At 58.3% G+C, this 18,648-nt stretch overlaps 1 protein-coding gene across 1 annotated transcript in view; it reads left to right on the top strand.

The window, feature by feature from the left end:
* Positions 1 to 18,648, top strand: part of dnah2 (dynein, axonemal, heavy chain 2) — a 503,144-nt gene that overhangs the window by 399,533 nt on the left and 84,963 nt on the right. The window contains exons 79-80 of the mRNA XM_063048700.1: positions 8,276 to 8,466; positions 11,886 to 12,077. Of these exons, the coding sequence (XP_062904770.1) occupies positions 8,276 to 8,466; positions 11,886 to 12,077 (383 nt within the window). The remainder of the gene's footprint in view (positions 1 to 8,275; positions 8,467 to 11,885; positions 12,078 to 18,648) is intronic.

The following is an 18,648-nucleotide window of genomic DNA, read 5'->3' as shown; positions in this document are numbered from 1 at the left end:
GCTCAACCCCCTACACCCCCTCTACCCTCTATATCTCCTCTACACCTTACACCCCCTCTACCCCCTACACCCCCTCTACCCCTACAGCCCTCTACCCCTACACCCCTCTACCCCCTCTACACCCCCTCTACCCCTCACACCCCTCTACCCCTTACACCCATCTGCCTCCTACACCCCTTCTACCCTTTACACCCCCTCTTCCCCTCACACCTGCTCAACCCCCTACACCCCCTGTACCCCTTACACCCCCCACCCCTTACACCCCCCATCTCTTACACCGTCTCTCCCCCAACACCCCTCTACCCCTTAAACCCCTCTACCCCTTACATCCCTCTGCCTCCTACACTCCCTCTACCCACTACACCCCCTCTACCCCTACACACCCTCTACCACTTACTCTTCCCCTCACACCTGCTCAACCCCCTACACCCCCTCTACCCTCTATATCTCCTCTACACCTTACACCCCCTCTACCCCTTACATCCCCTCTACCCCTTACACCCCCTCTACTCCCTACACCCCCTCTACCCCTTACACCCCCTCTACCCCTTACACCCCTCTACCCCCTACACCCCCTCTGCCCCTTACACTGTCTCTCCCCCTACACCCCTCTACCCCTTAAACCCCCTCTACCCCCTACACCCCTCTACCCCTCACACCCCCTCTACCCCTACACCCCTCTACCCCCTACACACCCTCTACCCCCTACACCCCCTCTACCCCCTACACCCCCGCTACCCCTTACACACCCTCTACCCCCTCTACCCCTACTCCCCCTCTACCCCTTACACCCCCTCTACCCCTTAAACATCCTCTACTCCTTACATTCCCTCTACTTCCTACACTCCCTCTGCTCCCTACACCCCCTCTAGCCTTTACAGCCCCTCTACCCCTACACCCCTCTACCCCTTACACCACCTCTACCCCCCTCTACCCCTTACACCCCCTCTACCCCCTACAACCCCTCTACCCCTCACACCCCCTCTACCCCTACACCCCTCTACCCCCTACACCCCCTCTGCCCCTCTCCCCCTACACCCCCTCTACCCCCTACACCCCCTCTATCCCTTGCACCTCCTATACCCCCTCTACCTCCATACCCCCCTCTACCCCTTATACCCCCTATACTACCCCTTACACTCCCTCACACCCTTACCACCCTCTCTACCCCCTAACCCCTTCTACACCTTACACCCCCGCTACCCCCTACACCCCCTCTACCCCTTCAGCCCTCTACCCCTTACATCCCCTCTACCCCCCTCTACCCCTTACACCCCCTCTACCCCCTACACCCCCTCTACCCCTCACACCCCCTCTACCCCTACACCCCTCTACCCCTTACACCCCCTCTACCCCCTATATCTCCTCTACACCTTACACCCCCTCTACCCCCTCTACCCCTACACCCCTCTACCCCCTCTACCCCTTACACCCCCTCTTCCCCTCACACCTGCTCAACCCCTACACCCCCTGTACCACTTACACCTCTCTACCCCCTACACCCCCTCTACCCCTCACACCCCTCTACCCCCTACACCCCCTCTACCCCTTACACCTCCTATACCCCCTCTACCCCCTATATCCCCTCTACCCCTTACACCCCTCTGCCTCCTACAGCCCCTCTTCCCCTCACACCTCCTCAACCCCCTACACCCCCTGTACCCCTTACACCCCCCATCCCTTACACCGTCTCTCCCCCTACACCCCTCTACCCCTTAAACCCCTCTACCCCTTACATCCCTCTGCCTCCTACACTCCCTCTACCACTTACTCTTCCCCTCACACCTGCTCAACCCCCTACACCCCCTGTACCCCTTACACCCCTCTACCCCCTCTACCCCCCCTACCCCCTATATCTCCTCTACCCCCTCTACCCCCCTCTACCCCTTACACCCCCTCTACTCCCTACCCTTACCCCCTCTGCCCCTTACACCCCCTACACTGTCTCTCCCCCTACACCCCTCTACCCCTCACACCCCCTCTACCCCTTACACCCCTCTGCCTCCTACACCCCCTCTACCCCCTACACACCCTCTACCCCCTACACCCCCTCTACCCCCTACACCCCCGCTACCCCTTACACACCCTCTACCCCCTCTACCCCTACTCCCCCTCTACCCCTTACACCCCCTCTACCCCTTAAACATCCTCTACTCCTTACATTCCCTCTACTTCCTACACTCCCTCTGCTCCCTACACCCCCTCTAGCCTTTACAGCCCCTCTACCCCTACACCCCTCTACCCCTTACACCACCTCTACCCCATCCTCTACCCCTTACAACCCCCTACAACCCCTCTACCCCTCAGACCCCCTCTACCCCTACACCCCCTCTGCCCCTCTCCCCCTACACCCCCTCTACCCCCTACACCCCCTCTATCCCTTGCACCTCCTATACCCCCTCTACCTCCATACCCCCCTCTACCCCTTATACCCCCTCTACCCCTTACACTCCCTCTACCCCTTACACTCCCTCTACCCCCTATACCCCTTCTACACCTTACACCCCCTCTACCCCCTACACCCCCTCTACCCCTACAGCCCTCTACCCCTTACATCCCCTCTACCCCCCTCTACCCCTCACACCCCCTCTACCCCTACACCCCTCTACCCCTTACACCCCCTCTACCCCCTATATCTCCTCTACACCTTACACCCCCTCTACCCCTACACCCCTCTACCCCCTCTACCCCTTACACCCCCTCTACCCCCTACACACCCTCTACCACTTACACCCCCTCTTCCCCTCACACCTGCTCAACCCCTACACCCCCTGTACCACTTACACCTCTCTACCCCCTACACCCCCTCTACCCCTCACACCCCTCTACCCCTACACCCCCTCTACCTCCTATACCCCCTCTACCCCCTATATCCCCTCTACCCCTTACACCCCTCTGCCTCCTACAGCCCCTCTTCCCCTCACACCTCCTCAACCCCCTACACCCCCTGTACCCCTTACACCCCCCATCCCTTACACCGTCTCTCCCCCTACACCCCTCTACCCCTTAAACCCCTCTACCCCTTACATCCCTCTGCCTCCTACACTCCCTCTACCCACTACACCCCCTCTACCCCTACACACCCTCTACCACTTACTCTTCCCCTCACACCTGCTCAACCCCCTACACCCCCTGTACCCCTTACACCCCTCTACCCCCTCTACCCCCCTCTACCCCCTATATCTCCTCTACACCTTACACCCCCTCTACCCCCTCTACCCCCCTCTACCCCTTACACCCCCTCTACTCCCTACACCCCCTCTACCCCTACACCCCTACACTGTCTCTCCCCCTACACCCCTCTACCCCTTAAACCCCCTCTACCCCCTCTACCCCCTACACCCCTCTACCCCTCACACCCCCTCTACCCCTACACCCCTCTATCCCTACACCCCTCTACCCCTTACACCACCTCTACCCCTTACACCACCTCTACCCCCTACACCCCCTCTGCCCCTTACACCCCCTACACCGTCTCTCCCCTACACCCCTCTACCCCTTAAACCCCCTCTACCCCTTACACCCCTCTGCCTCCTACACCCCCTCAACCCCCTACACACCCTCTACCCCCTACACCCCCTCTACCCCTACACCCCCCTCTACCCCTCACACCCCCCTACCCCTCACACCCCTCTACCCCTTACACCCCCTCTACACCCTGCACCCCCTCTACCCCTTACACCTCCTATACCCCCTCTACCCCCATACCCCCCTCTACCCCCTACAACCCCTCTACCCCTCACACCCCCTCTACCCCTTACACCCCCTCTACCCCTTACACCCCCTCTACCCCCTACACCCCCTCTACCCCTCACACCCCTTCTACCCCTACACCCCTCTACCCCTACACCCCCTACCCCCTACACCCCCTCTACACCTTACATCCCCTCTATCCCCTCTACCCCTACACCCCTCTACCCCTTACACCCCTCTACCCCTTACACCCCCTCTACCCCCTATATCTCCTCTACCCCCTACACCCCCTCTGCCCCTTATACCCCCTCACACCCCCTCTCCCCTACCCCTTACACCTCCTATACCCCCTCTACCCCCATACCCCCTCTACCCCCATACCTCCCCTACCCCTTACACCCCCTCTAACTCTTACACCCCCTCTACCCCCTACACCCCCTCTACCCCTTAAACATCCTCTACCCCTTACATTCCCTCTACTTCCTACACTCCCTCTGCTCCTTACACCTCCTACACCCCCTCTAGCCTTTACAGCCCCTCTACCCCTACACCCCTACACGCCCTCTACCCCCTACACCCCCTCTATCCCTTGCACCTCCTATACCCCCTCTACCTCCATACCCCCCTCTACCCCTTATACCCCCTATACTACCCCTTACACTCCCTCTACCTCTACACCCCTCTACCCCTTACACCCTCTCTACCCCCTATACCCCTTCTACACCTTACACCCCCTCTACCCCCTACACCCCCTCTACCCCTCACATCCCCTCCACCCCTACACCCCTCTACCCCTCACACCCCCTCTACCCCTACACCCCTCTACCCCCTCTACCCCTTACACCCCCTCTGCCCCCTACACCCCCTCTACCCCTTATACCCCCTCTACCCCTTACACCCTCTCTACCCCCTATACCCCTTCTACCCCCTACACCCCCTCTGCCCCTTATACCCCCTCACACCCCCTCTACCCCTTACACCTCCTATACCCCCTCTACCTCCATACCCCCCTCTACCCCTTATAACCCCTATATCCCCTCTACCCCTTACACTCCCTCTACCTCTACACCCCCTCTACCCCTTACACCCCCTCTACACCTTACACCCCCTCTACCCCCTATACCCTCCTCTACCCCTTACACCCCTTCTACCCCCTACACCCCCTCTGCCCCTTACACCCCGTACACCCCCTCTCCCCCTATGCCCCCCTCTACCCCCATACCTCCCCTACCCCTTACACCCCCTCTACCCCTTACACCCCCTCTACCCCGACTCCCCCTCTACCCCTTACACCCCCTCTACCCCTTAAACGTCCTCTACCCCTTACACTCCCTCTACCTCCTACACCCCCTCTACCCCTACTCCCCCTCTACCCCTTACACCCCCTCTACCCCTTAAACGTCCTCTACCCCTTACACTCCCTCTACCTCCTACACCCCCTCTGCTCTTTACACCTCCTACACCCCCTCTAGCCTTTACACCCCCTCTACCCCTACACCCCTTCTACCCCTTACACGCCCTCTACCCCTACACCCCTCCACCCCCTCTACCCCTACTCCCCCTCTATCCCTTACACACCCTCTACCCCCTACACCCCTCCACCCCCTCTACCTCTACTCCCCCTCTACCCCTTACACCCACTCTACCCCCTATACCCCCCTCTACCCCTTACACCCCCATCTAACTCTTACACCCCCTCTACCCCTTACACCCCCTCTACCTCCTAACCCCCTCTGCTCCTTACACCTCCTACACCCCCTCTACCCCTGACACCCCCTCTACCCCTTACATGCCCTCTACCCTCTACACCCCTCCACCCCCTCTACCCCTACACCCCCTCTGCCCCTTACACCCCCTACACCCCCTCTACCCCTTACACCCCCTATACCCCCTCTACCCCCATACCCCCCTCTACCCCTTATACCCCTCTACCCCCTATATCCCCTCTACCCTTACACTCCCTCTACCCCTTACACTCCCTCTACCCCTACACCCCCTCTACCCCTATACCCCCATCTACCCCTTACACCCCCTCTACCCCCTACACCCCACTCTAACTCTTACACCCCCTCTACCCCTTACACCCCCTCTACCCCTTAAACATCCTCTACCCCTTACACTCCCTCTACCTCCTACACCCCCGCTACCCCTACACCCCCTCTACCCCTTACACGCCCTCTACCCTCTACACCCCCTCTACCCCTTACACTCTCTACCTCCTGCACCCCCTCTGCTCCTTACACCTACTCCCCCTCTATCCTCTACACCCCCTCTACCCCTTACACGCCCTCTACCCCTACACCCCTCCACCCCCTCTACCCCTACACCCCCTCTGCCCCTTACACCCCCTACACCCCCTCACACCCCCTCTCCCCTACACCCCTCTACCCCTTACACCCCCTATACCCCCTCTACCCCCATACCCCCCTCTACCCCTTATACCCCTCTACCCCCTATATCCCCTCTACCCTTACACTCCCTCTACCCCTACACCCCCTCTACCCCTTACACCCCCTCTACCCCTATACCCCCATCTACCCCTTACACCTCCTCTACCCCCTACACCCCCCTCTAACTCTTACACCCCCTCTACCCCTTACACCCCCTCTACCCCCTACACCCCCTCTACCCCTTACACGTCCTCTACCCCTTACACTCCCTCTACCTCCTACACCCCCTCTACCCCTTACACCCCCTCTAGCCTTTACACTCCCTCTACCACTACACCCCCTCTATCCCTTACACGCCCTCTACCCCCTACACCCCTCCACCCCCACTACCCCTACTCCCCCTCTACCCCTTACACCCCTCTACCCCTACACCCCCTCTCTCCCCACAGCTCACTCTTCCCCCCACACCCCCTCCCCCTCACACCTTCCTCTTCCCCCAACACCTTCCTCTTCCCCACCACACCTCCCTCTCCCCACCACACCTCCCTGTCTGCTCTGGAGGGGTGTGGAATCTCTGAATTGGGGAGTATCTCTGCTCTGGGGGGTGTAATCCCTGTGGTGGGGGGGGGGGAGGATCCCTGCTTTGGAGGGTGGTGTAATCCCTGAATTGGAGGATCCTTGCTCTGGAGGGTGGTGTAATCCCTGAATTGGGGAGGATCCCTGCTCTGGGGGTGTTGTAATCCCTGAATTGGGGAGTATCTCTGCTCTGGGGGGTGTAATCCCTTTGGTGGGGCAAGGATTCCTGCTCTGGGGGATGTAATCCCTGAATTGGGGAGTATCCCTGCTCTGAGGGGTGTAATCCCTGGGGAGGGGAATCCCTGCTCTGAGGGGTGTAATCCCTGATTTGGGGGAGTATCTCTGCTCTGGAGGGGGGAATCCCTGAATTGGGGGAGTATCCCTGCTCTGGGGGGTGTAATCCCTGAATTGGGGGAGTATCTCTGCTCTGGAGGGGGGAATCCCTGAATTGGGGGAGTATCTCTGCCTCGGGGGGTGGAGGAATCCCTGAATTGGGGGGAGTATCTCTGCTCTGGGGGGTGTAATCCCTGTGGGTGGAGGAATCCCTGATCTGGGGGGTGTAATCCCTGGGGGGAATCCCTGTACTAGGATAACTCGTCTCTGGGGGACCCTGCACTGGAAGTTTGCTGGACAAGCTGACAGGATGGAATCAGGTATTCTGGTATTTTTAAGAACAGGGGAGTTCTCTCAGATTTCTAGGGCAAATCTTGTCCTGAGCCAACAAAAACAGAAACAGTACAGCACACAGTGTTGAATCAAACTAATTAAGCTAATGGCACCCAGCTAAACTGAAACCTTGTGTCTGTACATTGTCCATATGTTCCACTTTCTGTACATCCACGTGTCTAATAGCCTCTTAAGCACCTCTATTGTGTCTGCCTTTACCACCACCTCTAAGGGCACATTCCAGTTCCCATCACTCAGTGTAAAAAGTCTTGTCCTGCGCATCTGTTTGTAGTTAACCCCTCTCATCTTAAACGAATGTCCTCATTTCAACCCAGCTGTCTACTCATAATCATATAAACCTTTGTCACGTCACCCCTGGGATTTGCAAACTATGATGTTATTTTTGAGTTCTTTAATCACAGAGTACAGAAACAGGCCTTTTGGCCCACCACATCCATTCTGACCCCTGTTGCTCATCTACCCTAATCCTATTTCCCTGCTCTATATCCTCATCCCTCTATACCTTACCTATTTAAATGTCTGTCTAAGGTCTTTTCAATATAGCAATTGTCTGTGGCAGCTGATTCTGCACAGGCAGAGGGAGATGGACATAAACCTCTCACCTTAAACCTACACCCTCTTGTCTGTGACACTACTACAAGAGAATGTTCCCAGCGATCCATCTACCTACACCTCCTGTAGCTCTATAAACCTCCATCAGGTCACCTCTCAGCCTCACTCACTCCAGGGAAAACAATCCCAACCCCTGCCCAATCTCTTCCCGTAAGTAATGTACCTCCCACTCTCCCCAAGCTGAACCAGCAGAGATGTCTGCAGTGTCGGTCAGCCACTGGGGGGGGGGAGGGGGGAGCGGGGGGCGGATTATGCCTGTATGGGCGGGTGGGAGGGGCTGATGAAATGGCTTGTCCTTACATTGGTACCTTTGGCAGGGAACTGGGTCTTTCTTGCCAACTGTCACCTCTCACTTTCCTGGATGCCCCAACTGGATAAACTCATTGAACAGCTGCAGATCGAAGATCCACATCCTGACTTCCGACTGTGGATCAGCTCCAGCCCCCACCCGGACTTCCCGGTCTCCATCCTGCAGAGCAGCATCAAGATCACAACGGAACCGCCGAAGGTAATCCTTCTCTCCCCTGTGCCTGTCCCTGTCCCTGTCCCTGTCCCTGTCCCTATCCCTGTGCCTGTCCCTGTGCCTGTCCCTATCCCTGTGCCTGTCCCTGTCCCTATCCCTGTGCCTGTCCCTATCCCTGTGCCTGTCCCTGTCCCTGTCCCTATCCCTGTGCCTGTCCCTTACCCTATCCCTGTGCCTGTCCCTGTCCCTATCCCTGTGCCTGTCCCTGTCCCTGTGCCTGTCCCTATCCCTGTGCCTGTCCCTGTCCCTGTGCCTGTCCCTATCCCTGTCCCTGTCCCTGTCCCTGTCCCTGTCCCTGTCCCTGTCCCTGTGCCTGTCCCTTACCCTATCCCTGTGCCTGTCCCTGTCCCTGTCCCTGTCCCTATCCCTGTGCCTGTCCCTATCCCTGTGCCTGTCCCTGTCCCTGTGCCAGTGCCTGTCCCTATCCCTGTGCCTGTCCCTGTCCCTGTCCCTATCCCTGTGCCTGTCCCTGTCCCTGTGCCTGTCCCTGTCCCTGTCCCTGTCCCTATCCCTGTGCCTGTCCCTTACCCTATCCCTGTGCCTGTCCCTGTCCCTGTCCCTGTCCCTATCCCTGTGCCTGTCCCTATCCCTGTGCCTGTCCCTGTGCCAGTGCCTGTCCCTATCCCTGTGCCTGTCCCTGTCCCTGTCCCTGTGCCTGTCCCTGTCCCTGTCCCTGTGCCTGTCCCTATCCCTGTGCCTGTCCCTATCCCTGTGCCTGTCCCTGTCCCTGTCCCTGTCCCTGTCCCTGTGCCTGTCCCTGTCCCTGTCCCTGTCCCTGTCCCTGTCCCTGTGCCTGTCCCTGTGCCTGTCCCTATCCCTGTGCCTGTCCCTGTGCCTGTCCCTATCCCTGTGCCTGTCCCTGTGCCTGTCCCTGTGCCTGTCCCTGTGCCTGTCCCTGTGCCTGTGCCTGTGCCTGTCCCTGTGCCTGTCCCTATCCCTGTCCCTGTGCCTGTCCCTATCCCTGTCCCTGTCCCTGTCCCTGTCCCTGTGCCTGTCCCTGTCCCTGTCCCTGTGCCTGTCCCTGTGCCTGTCCCTGTCCCTGTGCCTGTCCCTGTCCCTGTGCCTGTGCCTGTCCCTGTCCCTGTGCCTGTGCCTGTCCCTATCCCTGTGCCTGTCCCTGTGCCTGTCCCTGTCCCTGTGCCTGTCCCTATCCCTGTGCCTGTCCCTGTGCCTGTCCCTATCCCTGTGCCTGTCCCTATCCCTGTGCCTGTGCCTATCCCTGTCCCTGTGCCTGTCCCTGTCCCTGTCCCTATCCCTGTGCCTGTCCCTGTGCCTGTCCCTGTGCCTGTCCCTGTCCCTGTCCCTGTGCCTGTCCCTATCCCTGTCCCTGTCCCTGTCCCTGTCCCTGTCCCTGTGCCTGTCCCTGTGCCTGTCCCTATCCCTGTGCCTGTGCCTATCCCTGTCCCTGTGCCTGTCCCTGTCCCTGTCCCTGTGCCTGTCCCTATCCCTGTGCCTGTCCCTGTGCCTGTCCCTGTCCCTGTGCCTGTCCCTGTCCCTGTGCCTGTCCCTGTCCCTGTGCCTGTCCCTATCCCTGTCCCTGTCCCTGTCCCTATCCCTGTCCCTGTGCCTGTCCCTGTGCCTGTCCCTATCCCTGTCCCTGTGCCTGTGCCTGTCCCTGTCCCTGTGCCTGTCCCTGTCCCTGTCCCTGTCCCTGTGCCTGTCCCTATCCCTGTGCCTGTGCCTGTCCCTGTCCCTGTCCCTATCCCTGTCCCTGTCCCTGTGCCTGTCCCTATCCCTGTGCCTGTGCCTGTCCCTGTCCCTGTGCCTGTCCCTGTCCCTATCCCTGTGCCTGTCCCTGTCCCTATCCCTGTGCCTGTCCCTGTCCCTGTCCCTATCCCTGTCCCTGTCCCTGTGCCTGTCCCTGTCCCTGTCCCTGTCCCTGTGCCTGTGCCTGTGCCTGTCCCTGTCCCTGTCCCTGTGCCTGTCTCTATCCCTGTCCCTGTCCCTGTCCCTATCCCTGTGCCTGTCCCTGTCCCTGTGCCTGTCCCTATCCCTGTCCCTGTCCCTATCCCTGTGCCTGTCCCTATCCCTGTGCCTGTCCCTGTCCCTGTCCCTATCCCTGTCCCTGTCCCTGTCCCTGTGCCTGTCCCTATCCCTGTGCCTGTGCCTGTGCCTGTCCCTGTGCCTGTCCCTGTGCCTGTCCCTATCCCTGTGCCTGTCCCTGTCCCTGTGCCTGTCCCTGTCCCTATCCCTGTGCCTGTCCCTATCCCTGTCACTGTCCCTGTGCCTGTCCCTGTCCCTGTCCCTGTCCCTATCCCTGTGCCTGTCCCTGTCCCTATCCCTGTGCCTGTCCCTATCCCTGTGCCTGTGCCTGTCCCTGTCCCTGTGCCTGTCCCTGTCCCTATCCCTGTGCCTGTCCCTGTCCCTGTCCCTATCCCTGTGCCTGTCCCTGTCCCTGTCCCTATCCCTGTCCCTGTCCCTGTGCCTGTGCCTGTCCCTGTCCCTGTGCCTGTCCCTGTGCCTGTCCCTATCCCTGTCCCTGTCCCTGTCCCTGTCCCTATCCCTGTGCCTGTGCCTGTCCCTGTGCCTGTCCCTATCCCTGTCCCTGTCCCTGTCCCTATCCCTGTGCCTGTCCCTATCCCTGTGCCTGTCCCTATCCCTGTGCCTGTCCCTGTCCCTGTCCCTATCCCTGTCCCTGTCCCTGTGCCTGTCCCTGTCCCTATCCCTGTGCCTGTGCCTGTGCCTGTGCCTGTCCCTGTGCCTGTGCCTGTCCCTGTGCCTGTCCCTGTCCCTATCCCTGTGCCTGTCCCTGTCCCTGTGCCTGTCCCTGTCCCTGTGCCTGTCCCTGTGCCTGTGCCCGAGTTCCACTGCAAAGCTCACAAACCAGGTTCACTATCCCTGCAGAGACCTGCACCTGGTATCAGCTCCCTCACATACGCCCAGCACAGGAAGATCCCACTACAGGCACCTGGCGCATGTAGACTGCCAGCTCTGAGGGAACGACAATGTGGGACAATGTGGGAAGGGTGGATCGCTCGGGGGATCTCCTGGTGTGCTTGCTCCTGGGCCTGGTCAAGAAGACCATTCATGGATGAAGGTAGTGCACATTCAGATCCTCTGCCTGAGCCAACAGCTGCCCTCTCTGACGTTACATTCATGCCCGGGTGCCCAGGGAGAGGTCACTAGGGGTTCTGCTGGGGGTTTCTGGCAACAGTGGGCCCCGAGGGAATTGACTGTTTTGTCAATAAATGTAATCGTATTTGAAATTGAAAATAGCTTTGCAAATCCCTGATCATTATGTGAGTGAATAACTTTTATAGTTTTCTAAATGAAAGTGGAGTGGTACCAAGAGAGCATCACGCTGTGGGATGGAGGGTAACACTGTGTTTGCCCTTTGCTCTGTTCCCTCTCCCCTCTCCCCTCTCTCCCCTTCTTTATCACCCCTCCTCCCCGGTTCTTCACAGGGTATCAAAGCAAATATGAAGCGCCTCTACAACTTGGTCACCCCACAACAGTTCAGCCGCTGTTCCAAACCCAGGAAGTACAAGAAGCTACTCTTCGCCATGTGCTTCTTCCACAGCCTTCTGCTCGAGCGCAAGAAATTCCTGCAGCTTGGCTGGAACATTGTCTACAGCTTCAATGACTCCGACTTCGAGGTGGGTTTGAGGTTGCGAGAGTTTCTTTAGAGCCTGGCCCCTCCCATCAATCTCACCTTTCATTAGTATCCTGTTCTGTCAGCACTGGGAGTAGTGGGGAGCCATCCTGACAGTGACTGGGGGGGTCAGACACAGAGAGAAACTCCCTCCACACCATCACATCACACACTCCTGTGGTCAGACACAGAGAGAAACTTCCTCCACACTATCCCATCACACACTCCAGAGGTCAGAAACTCCCTCCACACCATCCCATCACACACTCCCGGGGTCAGACACAAAGAGAAACTCCCTCCACACTGTCCGATCACACGCTCCCGGGGTCAGACACAGAGAGAAACTCCCTCCACACCGTGCCATCACACACTCCAGGGGTCAGAAACTCCCTCCACACCATCCCATCACACAATCCCGGGGTCAGACACAGAGAGAAACTCCCTCCACACTGTCCGATCACCACTCCTGTGGTCAGACACAGAGAGAAACTCCCTCCACACTGTCCGATTACCACTCCTGTGGTGAGACAGAGAGAGAAACTCCCTCCACACCATCCCATCACACACTCCAGGATCAGAAACTTCCTCCTCACTGTTCCATCACACACTCCCGGGGTCAGATACAGAGTGCAACTCCCTCCACACTGTCAGATCGCACACTCCCGGGGTCAGACACAGAGTGAAACTCCCTCCACACCATCCCATCACACAACCCCGGGGTCAGGTACAGAGTGAATCACCCTCCACACCGTCCGATCCCAAACTCCCAGGGTCAGACACAGAGTGAATCTCCCCCCTCACTGTCCCATCACACACTCCCAGGGTCAGACACAGAGTGAATCTCCCTCCACACTGTCCCATCACATTCCTGGTGTCAGACACAGAGAGGAACTCCCTCCACACCGTCCCATCACACAGTCCCGGGGTCAGACACAGAGAGAAGCTCCCTCCACACTGTCCAATCACCACTCCTGTGGTCAGACACAGAGGGAAACTCCTTCCACACCATCCCATCACACACTCCAGGGTCAGAAACTTCCTCCACACCGTCCCATCACACACCCCCGGGGTCAGACACAGAGTGAATCTCCCCCCTCACTGTACCATCACACACTCCCAGGGTCAGACACAGAGTGAATCTCCCTCCACACTGTCCCATCACACTCCTGGTGTCAGACACAGAGAGGAACTCCCTCCACACCGTCCCATCACACAGTCCCGGGGTCAGACACAGAGAGAAACTCCCTCCACACTGTCCGATCACCACTCCTGTGGTCAGAGACAGAGGGAAACTCCTTCCACACCTTCCCATCACACACCCCCGGGGTCAGATACAGAGTGCAACACCCTCCACACTGTCACATCACACACTCCCGGGGTCAGGGACAGAGTGAAGCTGCCTCCACACCATCGCATCACACACTCCCGGGGTCAGACACAGAGAGGAACTCCCTCCACACCGTCCCATCACACAGTCCCGGGGTCAGACACAGAGAGAAGCTCCCTCCACACTGTCCAATCACCACTCCTGTGGTCAGACACAGAGGGAAACTCCCTCCACACCATCCCATCACACACTCCAGGGTCAGAAACTTCCTCCACACCGTCCCATCACACACCCCCGGGGTCAGACACAGAGTGAATCTCCCCCCTCACTGTACCATCACACACTCCCAGGGTCAGACACAGAGTGAATCTCCCTCCGCACTGTCCCATCACACTCCTGGTGTCAGACACAGAGAGGAACTCCCTCCACACCGTCCCATCACACAGTCCCGGGGTCAGACACAGAGAGAAACTCCCTCCACACTGTCCGATCACCACTCCTGTGGTCAGAGACAGAGGGAAACTCCTTCCACACCTTCCCATCACACACCCCCGGGGTCAGATACAGAGTGCAACACCCTCCACACTGTCACATCACACACTCCCGGGGTCAGGGACAGAGTGAAGCTGCCTCCACACCATCGCATCACACACTCCCGGGGTCAGACACAGAGAGAAACTCCCTCCACACCGTCCCATCACACACGCCCGGGGTCAGATACCGAGTGAAACTCCCTCCACACCTTCCCATCACATACTCCCGGGGTCAGAAACTCCCTCCACACTGTCCCATCACACACTCCCGGGGTCAGAAACTCCCTCCACACAATCCCGGGGTCAGAAACAGAGAGAAACTCCCTCCACACCATCCCATCACACAACCCCGGGGTCAGGTACAGAGTGAATCACCCTCCACACCGTCCGATCCCACACTCCCAGGGTCAGACACACAGTGAATCTGCCCCCTCACTGTCCCATCACACACTCCCAGGGTCAGACACAGAGTGAATCTCCCTCCACACTGTCCCATCACATTCCTGGTGTCAGACACAGAGAGGAACTCCCTCCACACCGTCCCATCACACAGTCCCGGGGTCAGACACAGAGAGAAGCTCCCTCCACACCATCCCATCACACACTCCTGGGGTCCGACACAGAGTGATGCTCCCTAAACACTGTCCCATCACAAAATCTCGGGGCCAGAAACCAAGTGAAACTCCCTCCACACCGTCCCATCACACACTCCCGGGGTCAGAAACACCCTCGACACCATCTCATCACACAGTCCTGTGGTCAGACACAGAGAGAAACTCCCTCCACACCATCCGTTCACACTCTCTCGGGGTCAGACACAGAGAGAAACTCCCTCCACACTATCCGATCACCACTCCCGGTGTCAGACACAGAGTGAAACTCCCTCCACACCATCCCAACACACACCCCCGGGGTCAGATACAGGGTGAATCACCCCCCTCACTGTCCCATCACACACTCCCAGGCTCAGACACGGAGAGAAACTCACTCCACACTGTCCCATCACATACACCTCAGGGTCAGACACAGAGTGAATCTCCCTCCACACTGTCCCATCACACTCCTGGTGTCAGACACAGAGTGAAACTCCCTACACACCGTCCCATCACACACTCCTGTGAGCAGACAGAGAGAATCTCCCTCCACACCGTCCCATCACACACTCCAGGGGCAGAAACACCCTCCACACTTTTCCATCACACACTCCCGGGGTCAGACACAGACTGAAACTCCTTCCACACCGTCCCATCACACACTCCCGGGGTCAGACACAGAGAGAAACTGCCTCCACACTGTCCGATCACCACTCCTTTGGTCAGACACAGAGAGAAACTCCCTCCACACAGTCTCACCACACACTCCCGTGGTCAGAAACTCCCTCCACACCATCCCATCACACACTCCCAGGGTCAGAAACTCCCTCCACACGGTCCCATCTTACACTCCCGGGGTCAGACACAGAGTGAAACTCCCTCCACGCCATCCCATCATGCACTCCCGGGGTCAGACACAGAGAGAAACTCCCTCCACACTGTCCGATCACCACTCCTTTGGTCAGACACAGAGAGAAACTCCCTCCACACCATCCCATCACACACGCCAGGATCAGAAACTTCCTCCACACCGTCCCATCACACACCCCCGGGGACAGACACAGACTGAAACTCCCTTCTCACCGTCCCATCACACACTCCTGGGGCCAGAAACTCCATCCACACCGTCGCATCACAGACTCCCAGGGTCAGAAACTCCCTCCGCACAATCCCCGGGGTCAGACACTGAGTGAAACTCCCTCCACAACATCCCATCACACAATCCTGGGATCAGATACAGTGTGAAACTCCCTCCACACTGTCACATCACACACTCCCGGGGTCAGACAGAGTGAAGCTCCCTCCACACCATCCCATCACACACTCCTGGGGTCAGACATAGAGTGATGCTCCCTAAACACCGTCCCATCACACACTCCCGGGGTCAGAAACTCCCTCGACACCATCTCATCACACAGTCCTGTGGTCAGACACAGAGAGAAACTCCCTCCACACCATCCGTTCACACTCTCTCGGGGTCAGACACAGAGAGAAACTCCCTCCACACTATCCGATCACCACTCCTGTAGTCAGACACAGAGAGAAACTCCCTCCACACCATCCGATCACACACTCCAGGATCAGAAACTTCCTCCACACCGTCCCATCACACACTCCAGGATCAGAAACTTCCTCCACACCATCCCATCACACACCCCCGGGGTCAGACACAGAGTGAAACTCCCTCCACACCGTCCCATCACACACTCCCGGGGTCAGACACAGACTGAAACTTCCTCCACACCGTCCCATCACACAGTCCCGGGTTCAGACACAGACTGAAACTTCCTCCACAGCGTCCCATCACACAGTCCCGGGGTCAGACACAGAGAGAAACTCCCTCCACACTATCCGATCACCACTCCTGTAGTCAGACACAGAGAGAAACTCCCTCCACACCATCCCATCACATACTCCAGGATCAGAAACTTCCTCCACACCGTCCCATCACACACTCCAGGATCAGAAACTTCCTCCACACCATCCCATCACACACCCCCGGGGTCAGACACAGAGTGAAACTCCCTCCACACTGTCAGATCACACACTCCCGGGGTCAGACACAGACTGAAACTCCCTCCACACCATCCCATCACACACCCCCGGGGTCAGACACAGAGTGAAACTCCCTCCACACTGTCAAATCACACACTCCCGGGGTCAGACACAGACTGAAACTCCCTCCACACCGTCCCATCACACACTCCCGGGGTCAGACACAGAGAGAAACTCCCTCCACACCATCCCATCACACACTCCAAGATCAGAAACTTCCTCCACACCGTCCCATCACACACCCCGGGGTCAGATACAGAGTGAAACTCCCTCCACACCGTCCCATTACACACTCCCGGGGTCAGACACAGAGTGAAACTCCCTCCACACTGTCAGATCACACACTCCCGGGGTCAGACACAGACTGAAACTCCCTCCAGACCGTCCCATCACACACTCCCGGGGTCAAACACAGAGTGAAACTCCCTCCACACCGTCCCATTACACACTCCCGGGGTCAGACACAGAGTGAATCTCCCTCCACACTGTCCGATCCCACACTCCCAGGGTCAGACACAGAGTGAAGCTCCCTCCACACTGTCCAATCACACACTCCCGGGGTCAGACACAGAGTGAAACTCCCTCCACACCGTCCCATCACACACTCCCGGTGTCAGACACGGAGAGAAACTCACTCCACACTGTCCCATCACATACACCTCAGGGTCAGACACAGAGTGAATCTCCCTCCACACTGTCCCATCACACTCCTGTGAGCAGACAGAGAGAATCTCCCTCCACACCGTCCCATCACACACTCCAGGGGCAGAAACACCCTCCACACTTTTCCATCACACACTCCCGGGGTCAGACACAGACTGAAACTCCTTCCACACCGTCCCATCACACACTCCCGGGGTCAGACACAGAGAGAAACTCCCTCCACACTGTCCGATCACCACTCCTTTGGTCAGACACAGAGAGAAACTCCCTCCACACCATCTCACCACACACTCCCGGGGTCAGACACAGACTGAAACTCCCTCCACACCGTCCCATCACACACTCCCGCGGTCAGACACAGACTGAAACTTCCTCCACACCGTCCCATCATACAGTCCCGGGGTCAGACACAGAGAGAAACTCCCTCCACACTATCCGATCACCACTCCTGTAGTCAGACACAGAGAGAAACTCCCTCCACACCATCCCATCACACACTCCAGGATCAGAAACTTCCTCCACACCGTCCCATCACACACCCCCGGGGTCAGATACAGAGTGAAACTCCCTCCACACCGTCCCATCACACACTCCCGGGGTCAAACACAGAGTGAAACTCCCTCCACACCGTCCCATTACACACTCCCGGTGTCAGACACGGAGAGAAACTCACTCCACACTGTCCCATCACATACACCTCAGGGTCAGACACAGAGTGAATCTCCCTCCACACTGTCCCATCACACTCCTGTGAGCAGACAGAGAGAATCTCCCTCCACACCGTCCCATCACACACTCCAGGGGCAGAAACACCCTCCACACTTTTCCATCACACACTCCCGGGGTCAGACACAGACTGAAACTCCTTCCACACCGTCCCATCACACACTCCCGGGGTCAGACACAGAGAGAAACTCCCTCCACACTGTCCGATCACCACTCCTTTGGTCAGACACAGAGAGAAACTCCCTCCACACCGTCTCACCACACACTCCCGTGGTCAGAAACTCCCTCCACACCATCCCATCACACACTCCCAGGGTCAGAAACTCCCTCCACACGGTCCCATCTTACACTCCCGGGGTCAGACACAGAGTGAAACTCCCTCCACGCCATCCCATCATGCACTCCCGGGGTCAGACACAGAGAGAAACTCCCTCCACACTGTCCGATCACCACTCCTTTGGTCAGACACAGAGAGAAACTCCCTCCACACCATCCCATCACACACGCCAGGATCAGAAACTTCCTCCACACCGTCCCATCACACACCCCCGGGGACAGACACAGACTGAAACTCCCTTCTCACCGTCCCATCACACACTCCTGGGGCCAGAAACTCCATCCACACCGTCGCATCACAGACTCCCAGGGTCAGAAACTCCCTCCGCACAATCCCCGGGG

This window comes from Mobula hypostoma, chromosome 5 (genome assembly GCF_963921235.1).
Source record: "Mobula hypostoma chromosome 5, sMobHyp1.1, whole genome shotgun sequence".
In the NCBI taxonomy this organism is placed as follows: domain Eukaryota; kingdom Metazoa; phylum Chordata; class Chondrichthyes; order Myliobatiformes; family Myliobatidae; genus Mobula; species Mobula hypostoma.
This window is presented reverse-complemented; position numbering and strand designations above follow the sequence as displayed.